This window comes from Rhinolophus sinicus, linkage group LG04 (assembly GCF_036562045.2).
Source record: "Rhinolophus sinicus isolate RSC01 linkage group LG04, ASM3656204v1, whole genome shotgun sequence".
NCBI classification, from domain to species: Eukaryota; Metazoa; Chordata; class Mammalia; order Chiroptera; family Rhinolophidae; genus Rhinolophus; species Rhinolophus sinicus.
In genome coordinates, this window is record NC_133754.1 from 142,978,346 (window position 1) to 143,002,924 (window position 24,579).

The 24,579-nt window shown below is 39.6% G+C and overlaps 1 protein-coding gene across 19 annotated transcripts in view; it reads right to left on the reverse strand.

The window, feature by feature from the left end:
* The window catches only part of TRPM3 (transient receptor potential cation channel subfamily M member 3), an 820,394-nt gene that overhangs the window by 188,732 nt on the left and 607,083 nt on the right, over positions 1-24,579 (reverse strand). For 10 of the 19 annotated variants that reach the window (XM_074330560.1, XM_074330553.1, XM_074330550.1 and 7 more), the window contains one exon: positions 20,461-20,535. The exons of the other annotated variants lie outside the window; for them this stretch is intronic. In XM_074330560.1, coding sequence (XP_074186661.1) covers positions 20,461-20,535 — 75 coding nt within the window. The remainder of the gene's footprint in view (positions 1-20,460; positions 20,536-24,579) is intronic. 19 annotated transcript variants of the gene reach the window in all.

Here is a 24,579-nt window from a genome sequence, read left to right on the forward strand (position 1 = left end):
GCACTTACATATGGTTCAACCGAGCATACTAAAGAGAAATATTAAAAACAAATGTCCATGAGAGACATGAAGAGAAATAAATTAATTCATTTTCAAGTATCATCACGGTTCACTGACGACTTCCTTTTGCTCAATTTGGTATCACACTCTATATTCTGACTCTACCTTCTCAGAGTAGTTAGGGAATTGAGCAGTACCATAAAAATGAGATGGTTTTGTAGGGTACAAAAAGCAGTTACCTTAAAAAAGGAACTAATCAAGATTCTGTACCACTTCTATAAACACGAACTAAAATAGACCTTCATGATCTCAGTTCTCCCTTTTTCCCCCTTCTGCTATGGTTTTATCTTAAATCAAGAAACTGATTCCCTATGAGAAATAATAGTTTGGGGTTTGGTTTCTTACTCTATTAATAAGAGATTTTATTTGACTTGTATGACCTGTTTTACTTCTAAAGTACATCTGTCGTCAAGGGCCTTCTCTCTTCTAAGTCAGTGTTTTTCATGGCTTGATTTTTATCTTAAAGGCATGGTCCAAAAAGCCAGTTATACCCATTTTGGTTATTTTAAATCTACATTTTAAAAATGTAAGAAAATGACAATTGTGGACCTAGGCAAGATGCCAAGATTTCTTTTTGTTCCCTAAAGGGAATTAGGAGAGAGAGATTACTTGGATCCCATCAAGTTTTCTGTGCGTGGATAGATTTTGAGAATTACGCCTTTACACCCAAGGAGAAGGAAATGGAAGGTCCTGTTTCTCCCCTATGATCCAAAATCTCCTAGTGACTCACACAAAAGGTCACTTTAAAGCTCTGTTTGGGTGTCTATGAAGAAGACCCTTTTCCCATAGCTGCTAATTATAGGGATTAAGTAAAATCCTATTGAAAGTCACTTTGAAGATTAACAGCTAATTTGAAATGTTAATACAGCAAACTTCTCTTTGAGGAGAATTTGCTGACAAAAAATACCCACCCTATATAGATTTGTAGTTTAATCTGTCTAGGAAGAGTCTCTTTTCCAATGTTTAAAGTTAATTTATGAGGTATTTTCCAAAGTACTATACTGTTTAATTTTCCCCTTTGCTTTGTTTTAGTACATGCTCGCATATTGCTTCATATCAAGGAACAATGTGCTATACCTGATGTGTTATATCAAGTGATATATTTAGACTCATTCTAGAGAAGACTTTGCCAAATTCTGACTCATGAGCACTGATTCTGTCAGGGGGATCTTTACTCAAATTCACAGACCAACTGTGATCCACTCAGTGCTCTCATGGAGAAGTCCTAGAACTGAACTTCTAGAATGTTCCAGAGATCTAGAGTCTACCAGACAATAGTCAAGATGGCTGGAAAGCAGTCTTCTCTTTGAGAAGATACATAGGTGCAAAGGGTCATTTATCACAGGAAGATTTGAGAGCAATAAACTGACAGCTGCTTTCCAGCCAATGTATTCTCAAGAAATCAACCTGTATAACCTCTAGTAATACAGAAGCATTTTATATAATCAGATTTCTTACATTTGGAATGAAACTGTTACCAATTAAACAGAATGAAACTGTTATCAATTAAAATGATGAAAAAACTATACTAATTCATATATATGTATACCGTGTTTCCCCGAAAATAAGACCTTGCCGGACAATCAGCTCTAATGCATCTTTTTGGAGCAAAAATTAATATACGACCCTGTATTATATTATATATATTATATTATATTATATTATATTATATTAGACCCAGTCTTACATTAGAAGACTGGGTCTTATATTAGTTTTTGCTCCTTAAGCCGCATTAGAACTGATTGTCCAGCAAGGTCTTATTTTGGGGGAAACACGGTATATTCAGTGCTAAAAATTGGATGGAGCAAAGTATCAAAATATTATCCACTTTTTCATAAATACTGAATATATCTAATAACATATATGCCTCCAAATTGTATTTCCTTCAGTGATAATACATGGAAATTTGTTCCAGAGAGAATAAAAGCCCCTATATCCCAAAACAGAAGCATTTTTGATTTCTTAGTTATGGGTGGTAGAGAATCGGTCTAGGCCTAAAAATATCATGCTTTGTATAAATTAAACTTGCTAACATATCATAATATTTAGCCTTTCTGTCAAGACACACACACATGCGCACACACAAACACACACACACATACACACATTGCCCTTGTTTCTGAGAACAGAATATTATATCTAATAATTAGTAATGACCTGAAGCAATGGTCCTTAACTTTTAGAGACAATGATCTTTGAGTACTTTCTTTGTTTCACTTTTGTGAATCTGATGAGAGCTAGTGACTCTTTCTCGAGAAAAATAACCACCTATGGACAGTTGCAAAATATTTCTATGCAGTTTCAAGGGATTCATGGGTCCTGGAACCCTGTTCATGAAAAACTTGCTGATGGACCCGGACAAAACCCTACCCTAAATTAAGCACATTGATGTATCTGCAAACAGCATCAGTTTGTGTTCCTTTAAGGAGCTCACTGAGGCCTCTGAGACGAGTTGCAGAGTGGGTTTTTAAATACAACTCTATGCCCAAGGAAACTCTGTGATATTATTGCTGCCCAGTTATATTGATTGGCTAATCTCTCCAGTGTGAAGTACTGTCTATAGGATATCTTCCTCCCCTCATTCCTCTCTCTCCTTCTTGTTTTTCCTCGTTTCTTCTGTTCACACTTTGTTTTCTAAATTACATTTTCAACATAGAATATTAAAAAACAAGTCTCTAGAGAAATTCACAAATTTACAAAATAAAACCTGTAGCATATAACTTCATTAGTAAAAGAAAAGCTTTTTAAAATATAAAGAATGGTATATATTTTTATTAGTGACGTAAAGAAAACATTTTGGGAAACTACTGCAGATTCGGCTGGATGCGCAGGGCCCACTACCATTTTCTTTATGTTCATAAAAAATTAATATAAATTCCTTTGAAGATCCTCACAAACATATGCCTTGCTCAGCTAAACCCACTGACTGTTCATAAACCACAGTTGTTTGACTTACAATTAAAAAAAACACCATAATCTCTATTATTCAGGAAAATGTTTTCATTTTATTCAGATCCCTCAGGGACTTTTTTTGTTAATGCTTGTCCTTTTAATTTTGGGAAAAAGTAGGTTAATTCTTTAGTTGATTGCAATAATTTTTCATTTTCTATCATAACCAAAGACTTGTAGTAGTTCTCAGAGATTTCCATTAGAATTTAATTTCAGAGCAACGTAGATTTGTTCAAGACAGAAGAGGCAAGATTCTTGCCGCACTATAGCTTTTGCAAGTTTGGAACTGGAAGCATTAGAACCTACAAAACTGTGAGCTTGAGTACTTGATTTAGTAGCTACCTTCTACAGGATTCAGGGTTGACCTAGGCCTTTCAGTTTATAAACTGAACCCAATCACTTGTTCTTTGCAGAAGATAATCTCTTGTACTTTTGTCACATTCTGTTGTGACTGCTATGCAGTTCAGCCTGGGCTCCCAATAAGGCAAAAAGTATGAAAATTGGCTTAAACAAAGACTGTGCTATAAGAAAGGGAGGTGGCAGGAATAGAAGAATGTCTTAAAATTCCAAAGGCCTTTCCCTCTCTCTATCTCTCTTTCTGATGACGTGAGACCATAATCTATGCTCAGTTCAGGCACTTGTAAAAAGTATTTGGAGTGTTGTAGTGAAATGCCTAGATAATAGAAACTTTTGATCAAACTAAATTAACACTTTGGTTTTATGTCAACATTACCATACGGAGTCTAAAATGCTATGAGCCTAAGGAATAATTTATTTGCGGTTGGAAAATGGTTCATCTTTACATGGAGATAGAACATATGAGATTAGTCTTTAGCTAAATCTTAATGACCAAGGCCACAGAGCATGTGACTATTACAGTATGGGTCATTTAGAAATGAGGCTCTAACTGTAGGTAAGAGATGACTTCCTGAAGATCTTGAGTAATTCAAGATTGAGGCTGTCAGTGGTGGGTGGATGTGGGGACAAAGCCAGGAGTGCAGTTTCCAGGCTCTCGGCCTCAGGTGGAAAGGTGCTGGCTCAGGTAGTAAATGGTCATCAACTGTGATTGGATGGCCATCAGCTATAACCAGTGAGCCATTGACCACTAGTATAACTGCCGTGGCTATGCCAGCAGCAAAAAAGGAGGGCTAGCAAGAAGATGGTGGCTGAGCTAGCAAGAGCAGATTGCAGTTAGCATTGCAGATTGCAGCTAGCAAGTGAGGTTGGTTGGCAGAGACAAATGGACGGCGGGTTGAGGATCATGTGGCTCCTGCTTCCTGTGTCTCCAACCCAGCCACTAGCGAGAATATAGTGGTATGACTCCCCTATCTATAGCTCCGTGGGTGTTCCTTTTTGGCCTCAATGTGTCCTGCGTTCTTATGTGGGGAGCGAGAGCTGAGACCCTGCATGAGTCCCTGCATGACAGTGGACATTTCTGTTTAACAGCTAACAGCCATGTAGCAATAACATGGACACAGTTAATACATTGGCCTCATCAGCTCTGGAATTACGTGATCTTGATTTAGACATTTGTGTGGAGAATTCACATGTTTTGAAATTATGCAGAGTTAGACTGTCTCAATATGTTTTATGTTGCACAATTTGAAATTTGCATAATTAAATTTTGCATAAAATTAAAAAAGCATTAAACATGTTGCCTTCATCCAAATTCTTACTTGACTGGCCTGGTGTTTGATTCAGTGGTTGACGCTACCAACAGAACACTGGGCACCATCTCCTGTATTTGGACTACATAATGGGGCCGTAAAAACTCAGCCTCAGATCTTGCATTTTTCAAACAGAAACTTCCACAGACTTGGGGGACATTAACAATCACTGTAGTGATGGGAAGAATAGCAGCCAAATTACTTGTCTCATTTTAATGGGCACCAATTTACTGCCTTTTTGAAAAATAAAGGCCTAAGTTTGCACAACACCACAGCTTTCCACAAATAATTTCAGAGTTAGATCCTTGATGCCCTTAACATTTAGTGCATCTCTTCTGTGGTCTAGTGATTTGGGGATGGATGTATGAAAACTACATAAAACTGGTAGTCAAGTTGTTTTTAACTAACAACATTCAAAACTATTCTTGCTTATTCATTTTAAGGTGATTCTTGCCATTAGAAAGACTCCCAGTGCGTGAATATTTAGGTACAACTGTAGAATATTATTTTACAGAAAGAATATTTTAATATGCTCTATTTTGCAGAAAAAATATGATTGAAAATCTTTGAGCTTGTAAGGGACAGAAGGATCCCAAGAAAATATCTAGGGATAATATTAAAAAATGCATCTCATTTTAACTAGAATATCTCTTTAGTCTTCTACGGAAGCAGATGTTTTGGATATTGTCTCCATGGTTTGGAAGTAGGATACATGATCTATTCAAGACAACAGAACCATAACTGGAATATGTCTGATCTTACTAAGAAATGGGTAATAAACCAAAATATCTTTTAGAGAGTCTTGATGATATACCAAGTTGGTAAATGCCAAAACCAGTGCAAAGCAGTTATGTATGTCATTATTATTACTTTTTTTTTGCCACTATAATTCCACACCTAAATTGATGCTTAGGAAATATAAAGTACCACACCCACCATTAAGCAAAGTGAAAATACAGTGAGATGTTTCACTTTTAGATACTTATGGTTCTCTAGTGGGGAAGACATTCCTTGGAAGATGGCTGGGGTCTTTCTGTGAGGTTGGGACTTCCCAAGGTATAAATGTCCAATCCACTTTAAGTAGGGGTAAAAATATGAATTCCTTAAATATCTTTCCCCGCGGTCACCAATCCCTATGGCAGCTCCCTTATTGGCATTTAACTTAATGGGTTCCTTCCACATATAATCTTTACATATTTAAAACTAATACCAATATTTCAGGATATCTTGGCATTTACAATCTCAGCACATTTGGAGATATGAGGTTGTCAAGACACTGAAGATACAGTTTGGATTAATGGGAATGCTTCTCTCAGACAGTGGTAACAGATCAAAAAAGATGCTGCAGAGATAGCATTTCTTATCCTGGGGACTGAGAATATAAAATCTATTGAATGAATATGGCAAATGACATTTTTTAAAAAATATTTTTGAACTAATCAATTTTGGGAATTATCAATGTTGCAGGTATTTCTATAGAAATCCTGTACTAGCCCCCACCAGCTGACTTTCATTTCGGACATCGTCTTCTTGCTTTGCTTTCCTGTGTAGCAATCAGAGGCCAAAGGACAGAACTGAGAGAGTAGACACATGGATTGAATGGGAAATCTTATAAGCCAGGCATGGAGGTCACTGTGGCATGTGAACTGGATACACCCACCATGGCGTCCTTATCCACATTCCCTATCAGAGAATTGAATTGTCCACAGCAGAGAAGGCAGCCTTATTGGCTTCTTTCAGTGTTCGTTTTATTCCAGACCTGCAGTGGGCCAGCCTTTCTGGAACTGGAATGATGACCTTGGGCAAAGGTGAGTAACTTGGAGGGCCTGGGTGGGCATTTGCATTTGAGTCAAGTCTGTTAGCAGTGGTTGATGGAACCACATGAGGGTGAATCAACAAGCAAAGCAGTCTGTATGCAGGAAGAAAAGAAGGGAGCAGAGGTACTATGGAGGAGAGATCATGTGGCCTGAGAGAGAGGGAGGCAAAAGGTGTTTGTGTGTGTGTGTGTGTGTGTGTGTGTGTGTGTGTGTGTGTGTGAAAGAGAGAGCGAGAGAGAGAGAGAGAGAGAGACAGAGAGACAGAGACAGAGAGAAAGATCGAGATTTCCTGGACGGTAGTGACTTTCCAGTCCAAGTTATATTCATTTGGCCATAGTTACTGCATAGAGTCCCCTATAGACCAGGGGTAGATTTTTTTTTTTTTTTCTATAAAGGGTTACATAGTAAATATTTTGGACTTTTAGGACAATGGGTCAAATTGAAAACACTGTCTAGGTACTTATATAACAAGAGAGAAAACAAATTTATACAGAATTTTTATGGATGAATTTCAAAATACAATTTTTTTGTACTATAGGTCTACCAATGAGAAAAAGGGAATTTATATGGATGCTGAAATTTGAATTTCATACAGTTTCAATATGCCACAAAATATTCTTTTGATTTATTATCAAGTATTAAAAAATGAAAAGAAAACATTGTTTGCCCATGAGTCATAGGAAAACAGGAGGGCCATAGTTTGCTGGCCTTTCTATAGACACATTTCGGTCTCCTTATCAAAAATACCCCTTTACCTATTTTGAGTGAGTTTCTGCTTATTGCTACCAAACATTCTCTTCCCTAGTTTCACCTCTGCTCACGCTACAGAAATCTTCACCCATCTTTATCTACCCTAAAAGTTCTCGTGTGCTCTTTTCTCAGCATGAAGATCCAGGCAGGGAAAGAGTCCTTGAGGGCTCTTTGTAAAAAAGGAATTTTGGATAGCAGATATTATTATTATTATTATTATTATCATCATCATCATCATCGAGGTGGGTCCTTAAGAGGCAACATTCAAGTTGAAACTGGATATAAAACTCCTATCTGTACAGGTGTCAGGCGCGCTTTCATTTTGCAGCATAATTGATGCTCATGTGGGAAGCCTGGTTACCAGTCATGGAGAGCTTTTCTGCTTTCTCACACTTAAAGAAAGAGGGACTCACTGTGTTGTTTAACAAGAGACTTCACCCTAACAACAGAAGGGCTTTTGATCCCCTCTTTGGAGAGCTAGAAGACCAAGGGCAGAGACAGCAATCATTCCTCTTTGATTATCCTTAGTTCCTGGAGAGCAGAAGTGTCATCTTCTATACACAAACTAGGCTGGGACATTTGCCTGTTCTGTCCCTGGCATTGTGGGCCCAAGACTCGGGTGTTACCTTGATTTCAGTGGACTTTCCTGGAAGCACTTCCTCACACACCACCACTATCTTTCCATCTACTGTCTGCTCTGGAAGTCTTGATCTGTCTCACTCTCTCAGACTGAGGCTGTTTCTTAGATTGTGGGCTACTTGTTTGTAACTGGGTTGAATCTGTCCTGTTCTTGTTCTTAGACTCTGATTCTCAGTCCCATGACTCCCTCTACCTTCATTCGCCTGCTGGCTTCCTGTTGACTCCCATTTTCCCTCTCAGCACAGGTCACTAGTCTGTTTTACCTCTCTGCCACTATAAACTTTGACAGCATGACTAGACATCACAAAAATTAATAACATGTTATTTGGAAACATGCAAATCTGAGCAGTGTAGAAATACATCTTGATATAAATTGACATACTGTAAATACTTTTGGTTTTCTACCAGTATCTAACATATACAGCTGGTATATAATTCTGAGTAATTTTTCTGAGTAATAAAGAAGTTATTATTTATAAAGCACTTCGAACAGAACCTGGCCCTTAGTAAGAACAATATGCTTTAACAAACACAAATATAAAATTCTTATTTACATTTACTAAGCCTATAAAATGTTTCTATAAATGTATAAATGATGCATGAAGATGAAAGTAAAATAAATGCATTTTCTGTCTTTAAACCAAAAGGATTCTCCGACAAAGAAATAATTTGAAAATTGCTCTTCCAAAGTTTAAACACTCTCTCACACAGACCAATAATATACTTAGGGAGCCCAATTCCTTTATCTTGTATTCAAAAGGCTAAAGCTTTCTGTTTTGAGGTAGGTGACTTGTATCACTCCACACTTGCCTCCTACCAGGGCCTCTCCTCAGGGCTTCAATCAGCTGATTAAGTCTTTTGAGTTCTGTGGGTTGCACAAAGATGTAAATGCCAGAAAACAAAACCTAAAGGAAGCAGTTTATAAACGATAAACTGACTCCAAGTATATTATATGCTAATTAACTAACTTAGCTTTTGACTTAGTCAATGGGAAACAATTATTCCCTCATGGCCAGAGAGCTCTGATTGAAACACTCTGCTATTAATGTCTGTATATAACCAGGACATCCAAGCAACATTCCACATGAATCGTTTCAATAGAAAGCGAAGAGTCAATCCCATGGGTTATAAGGCAAGTATTACTTTCATAAAAGGAAAGAGCCAGCACTATTTTCTTTGGGGCTATTGTTTGCAGGCTGAATGTTTTAATGTAATTGATCTAAGTCTACAAGAAAACTCGCCCAAACAAAGCTCTAGTCTCTTCGTCTCAGCTTTGTTCAAAACCCACATCAAAAGGCATTCTTGGCCTTCTCAAATGTAAGGTAATCAGAGTGGTTCTAACTCATTTTACTTTATAATGCTTTGCCCACACTCCCCCATAATTGTGCCAGGATCTAGGCCTACAGCCTGTGCAAGTTCCTTTGGCTTCTTGGCAGAATTTGTAAGTAGCAGAGCAGCCAAGGGAATTATGGATTGAAAAAACATGGAAAGATCTAGCCCATAGTACAGAGCAGAGCTGGGTGGGAGAGGCAGACAGCAGGAGAGAAGGAAATGTTGCTGGTGGTGTGTGTATTAATTTGCCTTTCCAAAATTAGTTTTAAAAAATCTCTTTGCATCAGTTAAAGGAGACTGCGATTACTTTCCTCTGCCTCAAATGCAAACAGTTTTATTCTTCCTTTAAGGATTGTTCTTTTTGATTTATTCTTTATGAGGAACTGCTCCTCATTCTTCCATTTCCAGATTCAAAAATAAGCCTTCCTCTGGCCCCTGCCTTTGACCCTCCCACCCCCACTAGGCAGAATTAACCATTCTCGTTTATGGGTTCTTATAGTATTTGCTTTTTTAAAAATTCCACGTCAATGAGTATATACCTTATATACCTCTTAAACTTTTATCACATTAATTATGTTGGAGCTTCTCTTTTCTGCATTAGATTTATCTTTATAGTCCCAGCATATTATACAGTGCTTTATGTGTAGTAGTTTATCATTAAAATCTGGGGTACAGAAGAAGGCAAGATACTGAATCACCATCAAGTACATTTTGATTACTCATAGGTTAAATGACAATGTAGTTATTTCCACAGGATTTTTTATGACATAAGCAGTTTTCCCTCAGTCAACCAACTTGAGAACCAAGGCACCCAAATCTCATTTAAATTTCCATGAAATCAGGAATTATGCCGATGGCCCGGTTTCTATACTCATTGGTGGAGTGGACTACTGAAATTGCTTCCTGATTTTCCTGCCTCCACAACAATCACCGCATAACTGCTAGTTATCATCCATAAACACAGTCTTCTCTGTAACAGTCTTTTGTGGGTTCCCATTGCTTATAGATAAAAGTCCAAATTCTTTTGCATGATAGACAAGGCTCCCATATTCTGGACCCAATCTTAATTTGCAGCCTCATCTCCCTCCAGATCTCTCCGTTCACTCTGATTCCGGTCTCATCAGACTCTTTACATGATCTTCCATCTAGGATTTTTTTTTTTTTTTAACTTCCCCTTAGCCACCCTAATTTTCACAGAAGAGTATCTCTCCTATTCCTGATTTCATGAGGGGATTTTTCTAAACACATCCTTGGGCTTTCTATGCTCTTTTACTCACTTGGCTCTTTGGTGAATTTGAGAATAACTAGGTTTGCTCACTTAGCCTCTCTTTTCTTCCTCTATGGCATCTGCCTGCCTGTAGAAAGCCTGAGACGGCCCTGCCCCTGAAGGTGTGTGCGGTAGGGTGGGGGTGAAACCTCACTGTGAGATTCTGCCTAATTCTGGGGAGTCATTAAGCCCTCTTGGCCAAGAGTCTTTAAGCCATGCCTTTTAACTTGTCTCCCAACTAAAATGATATTTGAGTCTCATCAAGCACTTCTTTTAGTTCTCAAATTGTTCAGAACTTGGATGAGGGGCAGGAATAAATTGGTGGTTATAAAGGGACTGAGTGTCCTATCTCAATACTAATGATGTATACTGCTGAAAGTGGAGATGATAGCCCTTTAAGTGGCCTCATAGCATCCGTTCACAGGCCTTAATTACTGGGTCTCAGCAGTGGTCAGAGACCTAGAGAAGAACATGCTGAGTGACATGGGTGGGTGTTCACATTTCACTTGTCCATCTGGATTAAGTCTGGAAGAGTCCAGATTCTTCGGGACTTGAACGGCCAGCTTCAGTTCAGCTATCTCATACTGTTAAATTGAAGCCTTGCTATTTCTCAGAATTGGACCCAGCTGGAGTCCTGTGTCCTGTGGCCACTGAGGAGAAAGATGTAAATAATGGTTTACATCCTTCCCCTTGCTGGAAGCACGTCCATGAAAGCTATTACTTCCTCTAGTTGAAATAAATAGGGAATTGTGACTGAAATGGAAACCTAAATTCTGTTCCCTATGAAGTGATTGATATGTTTTAGCAGCTAAGGTGCTGTAGGCTAGGAGTGACCTTCATTCACCACCAAGGTTATTAAAATAGTCAACTGTCAATATGGCAAAGGAAGGGCACTGACTATTTGAGATCGAGTAGTGGTATTTAATCCCATTTCTGACCAATAGTTGGGAGAAGTGATACATTTTTAAATTATTATTACTATTTTTTAAGATTTGATTGGGGAAGGGGAACAGGACTTTATTGGGGAACAGTGTGTACTTCCAGGACTTTTTTCCAAGTCAAGTTGTTGTCCTTTCAATCTTAGTTGTGGAGGGTGCCGTTCAGTTTCAAGTTGTTGTCCTTTCAGTCTTAGTTGTGGAGGACGCAGCTCAGCTCCAGGTCCAGTTGCCGTTGCTACTTGCAGGGGGCACAGCCCACCATCCCTTGTGGGAGTCGAACTGGCAACCTTGTGGTTGAGAGGACGTGCTCCAACCAACTGAGCCATCCAGGAGCTCAGTGCCAGCTCAGCTCAAGGTGCCATGTTCAATTTTAGTTGCAGGGGGCGCTGCCCACCATCCCTTGCGGGACTCGAGGAATTCAACTGGCAGCCTTGTGGTTGAGAGCCCACTGGCCCATGTGGGAATCGAACCAGCAGCCTTCCGAGTTAGGCGCATGGAGCTCTAACCACTTGAGCCATCAGGCCGGCCCCAAAAGTGATACATTTTTATTCGATTATCTGGGCATCTTTTCCAAAAGGTAACTTAAGTCCAGTCTGATCAAATCTTTACTGTGGCTAAATCCTTGGTGAAAAATACAAATGACAATGTCATGGGAAGCCTTCTTTCCTCTAGTTTCAAGTTTTCATGTGGAGAGAGCTCCACATAGTGTGACACACCTAGCCGCTTGGCCTTTCCTTACTCCTCTCCAAATGTAGAATTGAGTAATTTGATCAGTGGTGACTAATGTCTGTGTTTCTTGATTGGATAGAACTCATCTACTAAAAGTGTTTTAGAGAGGATTTAGCTTCTTTCTTCCTTTTCCCCCAGGTACCTAGTGCCAGTCTGTGACATTAGTAAAAGTATCTGTTGTAAACCCAAATTTCTCTGGTTGAACGTCTAGGGGCTGAGGTGAGCAGGTGAACACATTTGGCCCTCACACTAGGTCATCATCTCCAACAATTTCATCATTAATAAAAATGATATTTTGATCTCCATCTGCCTGACTACAGTGTCCAAATCTCAGTCAATTTGAAACTTGTCAAAAGAGAAGTATAATTTATGTGGCTTCTTCAAGCTTCAACCCCATGAATTGCAATACTGTCATTTCTGTCCCAGGCTTCATTTTGCAGCAGCAGCTAACAAACTTGAGCCTCCGATTCAAGATTGTGAACATGAACTTATTTTTTTAAGTGCACATATGGCCTTCTCTGAAAAACAGTTTTTTTTCTTGATGTCATAGCTCCTTAAAAGGAAATGACAACTGCAACATGTGAAAAGAGCTAATGACAAATGTAGCCAAAGTAAGGTTGCTTATGAATCTCTGGATTGCAGTGAAAGATTTCGTGTGGTGAAGTCCACTGGGCCAGTTGACTGATGGCAATCTCTCTCCCCTTAGGGCAAGTAGCAGTTGCTGAGCGCTTACCAGGTACTGGGCACTCAGCCAGGCGGGTTGCATATGCTTACTCAATCTGCTCAACAATCCTGTGACAGAGATGTTAGGATCCCCATTTTACAGTCAAGTTAACTGAGGCATAGAGAGTAAATTGCATGTCTAAACTGGGTTTCAAACAGAGACCTGTTAGAAAAATGCAGAGTCTGCACTCTTTGCAGTCTACTGGGTGACCCTATAATTTAACATGCAAATACCAAGACACGTTTGCAAGTGAAGGGGTCATCATTAATAGTTATTCTGCGATGACAGGTATAAACTGGAACTATTTAGTCCTGGACAAACCAGTACATATGGTCAGTCTATCTCTCTCCTTCGGGTCTCAAGTTCATTTCTGGCAGATTTTCAAAACAGATGCCAACCTCAGAGATTTAGAAAGGAGCCTGAGTTTGTTCACTGTGCCTTTGGTACATCTCTTCCTGACTCGAAAAGGCCATACCTCACTGTTGCCCTTCTGTGAGTCCTGGGATCAGGTTTCTAGCTGCATTTAAACCACAGCTGTTCATTAGCAGAGATAGACCTTCTAGATACATAGAGGGAAGAAGATGCAGGGAAGGATTAGATCATTAAGCAAAGGAAAATAGCAAGAACAACACAGCAGCACCTGCGTACATCCTGTAGGGGGAAACTATCGGCTTCAAGTTTTTCCCATGTCCTAGCATAGCCATGATGGTGCTGGAAACAAATCCCTCCTACTTTTCTCTCTTATAAATAAATGCCTCATTATATTCTATCACGTAAGCACATCAGAGTACATGATGAGGAATCAGGAGACAGTCGTGGTCTACTGCCATGTAATGAGTACTTTGGGTCCTTAATCACTGGGGGTGTTTAACCTCATTACCCTGCTCTGCCATGTTTGTGTGACACAGTCACTTGGCTTATTCCTACTGCTACTAAGGATCATTTGACTGCAATAGGAAGTGCTAATACCATCATTCTAGAAAGTGGGCTATCCTAACGTGCTACACCACAAAGTAGCACTCTAAGGCCTGCTCTCAAAAGCCTTCTTCTAATGTGCAGAGAACTAGTTTGTGCATTGAAAATTATCGCAGGAAGGAGTGTGAAGAAATGCCCATTTCGTTTCTCAGCTCTTCTTATCAGGGTCTGCTCTAGCACAGTAGCTCTGAAGTTCAGCACGCATCAGAATCACAGAGCAGTTAGCACACACACTGCCGGGCCCCATCCCGGAGCGTCTGATCAGTAGGTATAGAATGGGACTTGAGAATGTCCATTCCTAACAAGTTCCCAGGCAATGCTATTGCTTCCAGTCCATGGACCACATTTTGGAAACCAATGCCCTGGCATAAAGTTACAGAGAGAACAGATTTCCGCCTATGAAAAGATGTGAAATCTAAGATGTGCCCCTGGAGTAAATTAAGATGAAAGCCTGTGGCGTAGGACTGAAACACCCATGCCATGTTTCTAAGACTCTATTTTAAAGTCGAAACCAGGAGTCAGCAAACTTTTTCTGTTAAAGACCAGATAGTAAATATTTTCAAACTTGCAGGCGAGACAGGCTCTTTTGCACTCTGCCACTGTAGTTTGAAAACAGCCATACACGGTACAGAAAAGAAAGAGCAGGGCATGGGCTGTGTTCCAATAAAGTTTTATTTATAAAGACAGATGGTGCACTAGATTTGTGGCCCAAAAGCCACAGTTTGCCAACCTTTGGGTCTAACTAATGTGATACAAATGATTCACATAAGACACCATCTGTTAGTTCGCCATGGCCTGAGTATGCCTGTGATCAATGAAAACCTAACCAAGTTGGAAACCTGACTGCGTAAGCCAACCACTGACACCTGTTCTAGTTGTACAAGATTGATATAATACGCCTGTACTGGAAGAAACGTATTCTTCTTGCAATTCAGCACCTAGAACCAACTATTTAAAAAGTGTCCCCTTACCACTTCATCCTACTTCAATAGGGGTTTCATCGCACTGCTGGAAATTGCTTTCTTATATTTAATACATTCTCTACTTGATACTTTGCTTAAATGTAAAGAATATCTTTTCTGTGTAGCCGGGTCATTTGTAGAGTAAATTTATGGTTTGTTTTCCACAGGTTTTTCCCTTCTCCTCATTTCAAAAAGAACCCACTGGGCTGTCTTTTCTCAGGAGAGGCTTGCATGGCTCACCTGAAATCTCCTCAATAGTTTTGTTAAAAACCTAAGCCACTGATGTCCTGAAAGGGAAGAAGAGAAAAGCAAGTGACTTTGATGGGGAGAGGTGGTACAGGTGAGACAGGGAGAAAATTACTTAACTCTGGGACAGGGAGAAGGGGCTCGCAATCTCCCTGATGGTCAGTTCCCAGGACTCTTCTTACTTGACCTGTCAGTGGCATTTGACACAGTTGGCCATGCCTTTCTCTTGGAAATACATTCTTCACTTGGCTTCCAGACAGCACTCTCTCCTGGTTTCCCTCTTACCTCACTAGCTGCTCCCTCTTCATCTTCTTTATCAGGCCTCCTCATCTCCCTGACCTCTAGTAGAAGGAATGTCCCAAGGCTCAGTTCTTAGTCTTCTCCTGTCCTGTCCTCACGCACTCCCTTGGTGATCTCATCCACTCAAATGATTTCATGTACTGTCTTCACACTGACAACTTCCATATTTATGTTTCCAGACCAAATATCATCACTGAACTTCAGTCTCACATAACTGCGCCCCTCTCAAGATTTCCACACATGCTATGAGACATATCAAATACACTCAAAGCTAAGCTCCTGATATTGTCTCATAGCTGCCATCCCAATCCCACAGACTTCCCAACCCTAATAAATAGCAACTCCATCCTTCTAGCTGATCAGCCCCCCAAAACTTGGAGTCATCCTTGACTTACCTTTTCTCTCTTACACTCCATGTTTAATTCAGTGGTAAATCTCATCTGCTCTACCTTCAAATTATAGCCAGAATTTGACTGCTTCTCATCTCCCCAACCACAAGTCTATGCCGGCACCAGCTTTTGCCTGGATTATTGCTATTTTCTCTTAACTGGTAGCTCTGTTTTTATCCCTAGTCATGATTTAGGCTACTCTCAGCTCAGAAGATAAAGCAATTCTGTTGAAACATACGAGACCACTCATTCCTTTGCTTAAAACTCGGCAAGCTCCCATTTCACACAGAGTGAAGGGGAAAGCAAAAGGTCTCACAGTCTTCACTGGATCTGCCCTGGTTCCCTCTCTGGCCTCCTTGCCTCCTCCTTGCTCATCCCACACGGCCACACAGGCCTCCTGATGTTCCTCCAACATGTCATCCACGTTCCTACCTCAGCCTTTTTATTGCTATTCCCTTGTCCAGAAGTGGTCTTCCCCAAGATACCACACAGCGTGCGCTCTCATTTCCTCCAAGTCTTTACTCAGGGAGGCCTTGCCACCTCTCTCTTTAAATGGCAGCTCCCTCCCTGCCCTCCTTTGCCTGCCTTCTCTGCTTTATTTCTCTTCCTAGCACTCATCACTCTCTAATACACTGTGTATTTTACTTCTTTACTTTTCTGTCTCCTTCCACCCAAGGGTATGCTTTATAAAGGTTGGATTCGCACAGATATCTGGTGTGAGGGGGACTGTGTGACATGTGTCTTGGGGTGCTGAACCTCAGGCTGCTGTACCGCAGGCACCTGTGATACCAGCTGCAGCAAAGACACCACTAGCTTTCGTCAGTGCGGGACCACTGAAGCCCTCTTCCTGTGAGGAACTACGTAAGCTTGGGCAGTTGTTGTATCAGTGGTAACCTTGGTTGGGGGAAGTTAAGAGGCCCTTTTCCAGTTTTCCAGATAAACTTGTAAGCATGAGAAAGGTGCGAATAGTGTGAGGGAGGAGAGTCGCAGGGGAAGATGAGGGGGTGGGGGAAGGAGAGAGGGAAAAGAGAGGGAAGGAGAGAGGAGGGGGAGAGGGAGAGTGGGAGAGAGGAGAGGAAAGTAGAGAAGAGAGGTGAGGAGAGGAGGGGACAGGAGACAGAAATATGGGAGGGGAGGGGAGAAAGAGGGGAAAAGAGGGAGAGAGAGAGAGAGGGAGAAAGATGGGAAGAGAAGGTGGGAGGTATGGGGAGGAGGCAGAGAAGGGGGGGAGGGAGAGAGGGAGAGAGAGGGAGACAGAGAGAGAGATAGAGAGGCTTAATAAAGATTAAGATCGAATTGATAGGAAGGGGCTTAGAATTGGATTCATTTGAATTTAGGAAAAATTGTACTATAGGACATTCCTTACATACCTACATTTATGAACAATAAATTCATACTCACTACAATGATTCTTAGTACTGGAATAATGGAAACAAATACATCAACAGAACAAAATAAAGCCTGCTCTAGGCATGCCGAGCAAACAGAATCTAAGAATAGCTATACAAGGGCGACGTGAGCTTTCCACGTCTCCCCAAACTCCTGAGGCAGGCACTCCATGTCTAATTGCCGCTTTCTTCAGAATCTCCCCTACAATTTCATAATAAGTCCTGATATGCACCCAAGTCAGCACACACATCCTGTGTTCTCCCTCTGGGTAGAAGAAAAGCTGCTAATGAGGAAGGGTTCAGCTCAGATTTGTTTGATGACCAGAAAAGCTGACTCTACAATCCTAACCCCGCCCCCCCCCCCCCCCCCCCGCGTTTCAGCAAAGGTGCACCTGTTTTTTTCACCCTGACTCACTCCAGCAGGAATTATCCACAAAACCCCATGTGGTCCCAGAAATGCCAATGCTCATTAGCCAAGAAGAACTGTTGCTTCTTCTGCCTGAGATTTGGGACTTTAGTGTCTGTCTGCAGGATTGTGGCATGTGGTACTCCACGCAGCTTTTGAAAATTGTCCTCGTCACAAAACAGGGACAGCCTGTTCAGTGAGGGGAAGAGCTGATTATTTGTTTCAGCTATGGATGCCAAAAAAGAAAAAAAAATCAGCTATTTGCTTATTTGGTCAGTAAAAGGGCATAACATGTCTATTATTCTCATTTTTTTCCCAGGAGTTAATGAATGTTAGCTAAGGGTTCAAGGTTAAAAGATTTTTATTATGTTAAAACATATGACAACTCTATTAGTGACATCTGGGGGGCACTACTCCTAGTCATTTTGCAAGCCTATATGGATGATGCTTCACTTTTACATTCATCAGTTTCAATGGTTTGAAATGTGCCAGATAATCTTTTGAAAGGAGGGACACATTATTTTCAGTCTTAGGAAGTGGCTTTTAAGGGTCCTATGATAAATTCCCTGGCCTCATCCATCTCAACAAAATTAAAATTTCAGCATACATTTTTTTAAAGACCGCTAGGAATTTCATTCTCTAAATATATCCCACTGTAAAATTGTTGGTTATGGCAGGAAAGTACCCAGTCAGCAGAAGTTTTCCCATTAATTTTACCTTTGTCTAACTTCCTAAAGTTAGCTGTGCATTTCTACTAAATGGGGGAATCCTAATCCAGACTGAAAAGCATCCATGTCCAATTATCATTTTAAATAAGTAAGGAAAAATCAATAGATATTTCTTTTTCTGCATAAATGGAAATAATGAAGAAACGATGACACTGGAAGCTACAAAAAATAAATATTCTTAAACTCTATAAATCAATAAGATGGAAATGATTTAACAATAATCACCATTTGACAGGAACACAGTCAAATTTGGGATCCCAGAGTAAACGCTTTCATGCCTATGACAGTTAGAAGCATGCATGATGGTTTTTGCCTGTACATGTCTCTGTTCATTTATCTTCCCTGAGTCTTTCTATATAATATTGTTTTATTATTTGTCCTTCCTTTATAGCTTTTACTATCTAAGCTTCTCTGTTACATTTTTATGTCAAGCTGGAAACCAGAGCTAAAAATGAGGCCAGAAAACCAAATATTGATGTTTACAATAAAAATTTATTTAGCACCTACCTGCCTGGGCCAGGCACTGTGTATGGTTTACAGGATGAAAAAATGAGTAAGACTCAGCCTCTGCTCACCAGGAGCTCACAATCTACAGGTGCTGAAGGCTGTACAAGTAGGTAGACAGATAAGCACTCTGCCAAAAGAGGTGGTATTGTGACAGAGGTTTACACAGAGTGCTGTGGGAACAGAGAGGGTGTAGTGAATAACTGAACCTAGCAGGGTCACAGAGTGTGGGTGTGTGTGGGTGTGGTTTCTGGTAAGATTTCATAAAGAGAAGATTTTGGAGCTGAGATTTGGAGTGTAGATTTTGCCAATAAGTAGAGTAGGGATTTGGAGTAGAGCATTTCATGAAATATCAAACAGGACAAAAACACATCTGATGGAGTATGCAATTTAAGGGAAACTGCAAATAGCTTGGAATGGGTGGAACATAAGGTCCCTATGCATTACGGAAGGAGGAGAAGCTAGAAAAACAAGAGATAAAAAGATATGGAAAGTCTTTCTTTAGTGAAACAAGGAAGAGATTGGTTCCCAATGAGAAGGATTATGTTATCATGAGAAGAACCTATTAGAAACTTAACTGGTTGAGTCTAGTGGCAGTAGAAAGTATGAATGATTTGGGCTGAACAAATTAGAGCATCCACAGAAAGCAATGAGATGTTCCTGGTATACATGAAACCTCCCAGAGGAAGTTTAACTCTCTTCTCAAGTCATGTGGTTTGAACCCAGGGCTGTCAGTCTATGAGAATAAAATTCACTGCTTCCTACTTCTAGGACTCCCTGGATGAAGTTCTACTATGACCTTTAACTTACAGATTTGTTATTTATCTCATGGAACATTTATGGGCTCAATGATGGAAAATTTCATGTCATGATTACCCCAATGCATTAGATGATGGTGCAATGATCAAAAAGATGCCAGTGATGACAATTGAACGTCCCTTTGCCTTCCCAGCCTCCTTCATATATTCTCAGGCATAGGATGACAAAGGGAAGTCCACGAGTCACATGAAGAAAGACTGTAGCCATGGGTACAGGATCAGGAGCTCCTCTGTTTGTCTCCACCCTCACCATCCAAGTATTTACCCTGGACTACTTCCCCTCTGTGCTGTTCCTGTGAATTCCTCTGCCATCTTGTAATTAACCACCATCCTCTACCCAAAGTTCTGTGAATGACTAATTCCAACTAAGCCAATGCTTAAACCATATCTGGCATAGAGTTTGCGTTCAAATAGTTGTTGAATGAAACAATGACCTCCAAATCCTCCAAGGTAACAGAATTTTAGGGCAGTGTCTTTTTGAATGAAATAAAGCTCACTTAAGTGGGGTGAAAAGAGCAAGAGTTTTAGATTCACATCAGCTTAGGTTTGTACCCAGGAAGATAACAATCCCTATCTAGAATGTTTTTGTGAGTATTAAAAGAGATGGTATAAAGAAAAATATCTAGCATATTCCTGGAACATACTATGACCTCAATAAATGTTCATTTCCCTCCTCTGTGTCTTATGTGATATTTTAGGATGACAAATAATAGGGAGTAACTAATTTTTGATGATTTAGACAAGATAGGGATAAACAGCAATCATAGGAAAGGATATTGTTAGGAATTTTTAAAGGAAATGAATGTTTCTACAGTTAATTTTCTTGGTTGGGGTTTAAGAAGAAATTCATGTTTTCCATTCATGATACTTACCAATTTGGTCTAATTGGCAACTACCCCAAAATGAATAAAACAAGCGGGAATCAAGAGAGAAAAACGGCAGGCATCCTGTCAAAAAATAAAATCTTTGAAAATTCTACAACCCAATGGTTGGATACACATTTTATTAAAGCAGACCGATCACCTAATTTATATATATTTATACATATGACGGCAATCCAAGTCTCACATTCAGACTTATGCAAAGCATCAAATAGGCCTCTGTACCAGCTATATCTTGTCTCATCACTCCTTCAATTAAACGTGTCCTTAAAATCAACTCCTTTGTTGGAGGAAGTATCGTTCGTTATTCTCTTTCAACCCAGGACTACTGTGGTGGTGAAAGAATAAAGTGAGTTCATCATATTAAGTGTTCGCAACAATGCTTAGCACTTAATAAGTTCCTCAAGAAATGTTAGCTGTTGTTATACTAATTATAATAATAATTATGAATTTTTCTATTCTGTGTCTTCCAAGACAGAATAAGAACTGGATTCCCCCTCCATCGTTTTCAAAACATCTTTCTGATTTCTGGAGATATGTTTCCTGTTCTCAGGTGATTAGCTACTTTTGACCTAAAAGAATTACTTTTTCAGAGGCTAATGTATTCAGTTGAAATCAATGCCAACATGTCACTCAACATGAGTAATATTATTTACTGAAGAGATCTCCACATTTCCTTCTCTTCTCTCATTGGCCAAGAAAATGAGAGATAACTAAATAGGCATAGTCATATATATATAGATTATATCTGTTTATATCTATACATATAATCATATATATAGATTATATCATATATATCTATGTCATCTTTTTTTCTATGTATGTATTTACTCGTAGGTATGTACGCATATATCTATTTATCTGGCTGTCTATCTATCTTTAAAAAAAGCCATCACAGCTATTTCATTATAGATTTCCTACCAACTTGGCTATTCTATTCCTAAGTGGGACATAAATTTAATGGTAAATCATGTCTCTGGGATCGTTAACTTAGTAAACAAGCTAGCTTTGGGCTAGATGACTCAGGCAGTATCTCATTTCCTATGCAGGCCCCAGAGGAAAATCCCATCAGCATGAGTAGCTGTGCTCTGCCCTTTTTCTTCCTTCCCTAGAAACAACATTTATAGAGGGCCCTAGACCCTCAAGTTAGATCTTCTGTTCCTGGCTTCCTAGGATCAAGCCAGACTTGTAGAGTAGCCTCAACTTATGGCAATTGGTGGTTGGGCAGCGGGGAGCTGGTGGGTAAGAGACATAGTAGGGTCTCACCCCACTTTTCACAGAACATCAGTTGGTAATTTCTCACCCCACATAACCTGGCAGAGATGCCTTTTCATAAGAATGGATTGATTGAGGAAAGCATAAAGCAATATCCCCTGAAGCACAAAATAGGAGGTTTGTTCCTCTAGATTCTCAATAGTTTGCAAAATAATAAGCGAAGAGTAACTACCGTATATTTTCCAGAAAGTTACTAATTAGCATGTTCCCAAGAACATAAATTCAGCTTGGGAGCACATGCCTCCCCAGGTCTCTCTACCACCGTGCCCGGCAATTAGAGTGCTAGCTAAATACTATGAGCAAAACCTCAAACAGACAACAACGGAAACCCTACTGGAAACATAGCACAAGCATTTGTTTATGGATCCAAGCACAAAATTGGCTTAGCTGCATCTTCCCTGCAGAGTGAACAGCACACTGGTATTTTCAGTTTATTTCTTTTTCTCCCTCCCAGTTACCAAATCCTAATGAACAAAAGTTAAAATGACATTTCAGTGAAGACCAACCAGATTTGTTGAAGATTTGTTGTATGATTAACAATGGAAATGTCTGGCTATCAGGTATCTGTTGTTTGTGATCCCAAATTTCTTGATAGTGCCTTAATTACCCTTTAGGACATAGTGGAGAAAATGGTCTCGAGGGAAAAAAACTGAGGGAATAAAAGGATAAGGATTTTGCATCAAATGAGCCTGATGCTCCAAGGACCCTGATTTTGTTCCTCGCTCAGGTGCATGAAAAACCTTTGCTTATTTGAGTTTCCCTTGTGCTGTGTTAAACAGAATAAGAAAAATACCTCCCAAACTAAGATAGTGGCAATGCTGAGCAAAGAGCTGCAGACCAGAAGTGTGTTCTGAGTTTAGAGAAATGCTGTGCCACTTAATTCATTGTACAAGTTTAGGCAGACACTGACCTTTTCCAAGTGGGTTTTCCCATCTGGAAAATGAAGGCAAGGCAATGAATTGGTGAAATATATATATATATGTATATATATGTGTGTATATATATATATGTATATATACATGTATATATATATATAATGTGTATACATATATATGATATATATATTATATATAGATACATCGATACACTTAGATCTATATATTATAGACACCTCTATATACCTACATCTATAATATATACACAATGCCCCCTTTATTATTTTATTCTAAATTTTACTTTCATATCGCCTTATTAAATTAAGGAGAGTTGATGAAAGGGAAACACAATGAAACATAACTTTTCCTTATCATTCTAATGATGGTATTTCCTAAGAAATTAACCCTAGTTCACATGTAATTGTTATTTATATTTGCAGCTGAGATTTTGCTTGTTCAGACAGGATAAACAATTTCATAAAAATAAAATAAATTTCATTAGACCACTAAATTTCCAGATGTTGAAAACTTTCACCCGCATTGCTTGCAATCATTGTCTACTTTTCACCTATCAAAATTTTCCTTAAAATCCCTTGGCCACGTACCCCCATGAATATTCCACTCAGGTAAGTTCTCTGTCTGAATTCTCGTTGGACTTCATATCATAAAGGGCATTTAACACTTGCTGCTTTATTACACAGTATTTTGCCTGCTGAGAGGCAATAGAACACAGTGGTTGAGGTGTGGATGCAGGCAGACTTCCTGGCTCTGCCACTTATTGGCAGTCCGACCTTATAGACCATTGTTTGACCTTTTCGTGCCGCAGTTTTCTTATTGGTCACTAGGAATAACGATAATGGTACCTATTTCTAGGGTTGTTATCAGGATTAATTCAGTTAATTCTAGTACAGTGTTTAGAATAGTACTCAGTAAGCACTCGTTATTGCTATAGCTCATTAATCTTGCAGCTCCTACAGTGCTTTGTATATTGTAGGCACACAAGCAAATAACGGTAGAGTCACAGAAGTATTGTCAAGGGGAAATATAACAGAGAGCGCAATAACTATTTATTTTAAATGACAGATATTTTGAGTTCTGATTTTTGCCACATTTTGAGAAGATGAAGAACTTCTGACATGAATTTTGGCTCCATATGAAGCATCTTAAAAGTACAGAGGAATGAGGAATGTAGTGGGAGCCACTGTTTCCTCAGTGGGTGTTACAGACAATCTTCAACATGAAACAGCTGTTGAATGAGCTGCTGAGTGAGCCAGTTCCATCCATCACAGGGAGTAGGAGCCGGGGAGAAGGAAGCTGGACTTTGGGGTGCCCAGGAGCATGATGAAGGGAAAATGAATAACTCTAACTCTGCTTGATTGTACTCATGGTAGAGATTCAAAAGTAGGGAATTTTCAGTAGCCCCGTTATACTAGGATATCTGCCTATGGCGAAGTATTGGGAGTAAATTTAGGCTGTTTTTCTCATTTACCAACTCCTAAAAGGGAAGATAATTTTGCTTTGAGTTCAGCGATTAGCAAATGTAAGCATCAAACCTGTTATGTTGGTTTCATAATTTTTATATACATCCTTTATATAAGATTTGAGAATATTATTGTCTATGATGTGTCCTTAACCAGCCTCTCCCCTTAAGCTTTCTGACTTGACCCTTTCCTTTTGTCTTAGAAGGAGAGGAGAATTGCCAGCAGACTGAGTGAGCAAGAGAAAACAGCGTATGCCCAACACAGCCATACTGGTCCTTACCCGCAAGTCAAGAAAGATGTACATACCCTTGAGGGAGGACGGTACTCTAAACTCCTACATTACATGGATAGGCTGACTACTTACAAAAGTTTTCTTTCTCCCTCCTTCTCTCCCTGCCTTCTTCATTCCTTCTTTCCTTCCATCCTTCTCTCTCTCTCTCTCTGTCTATGTCTGTCTCTCTCTCTCATAAAAGCTATAT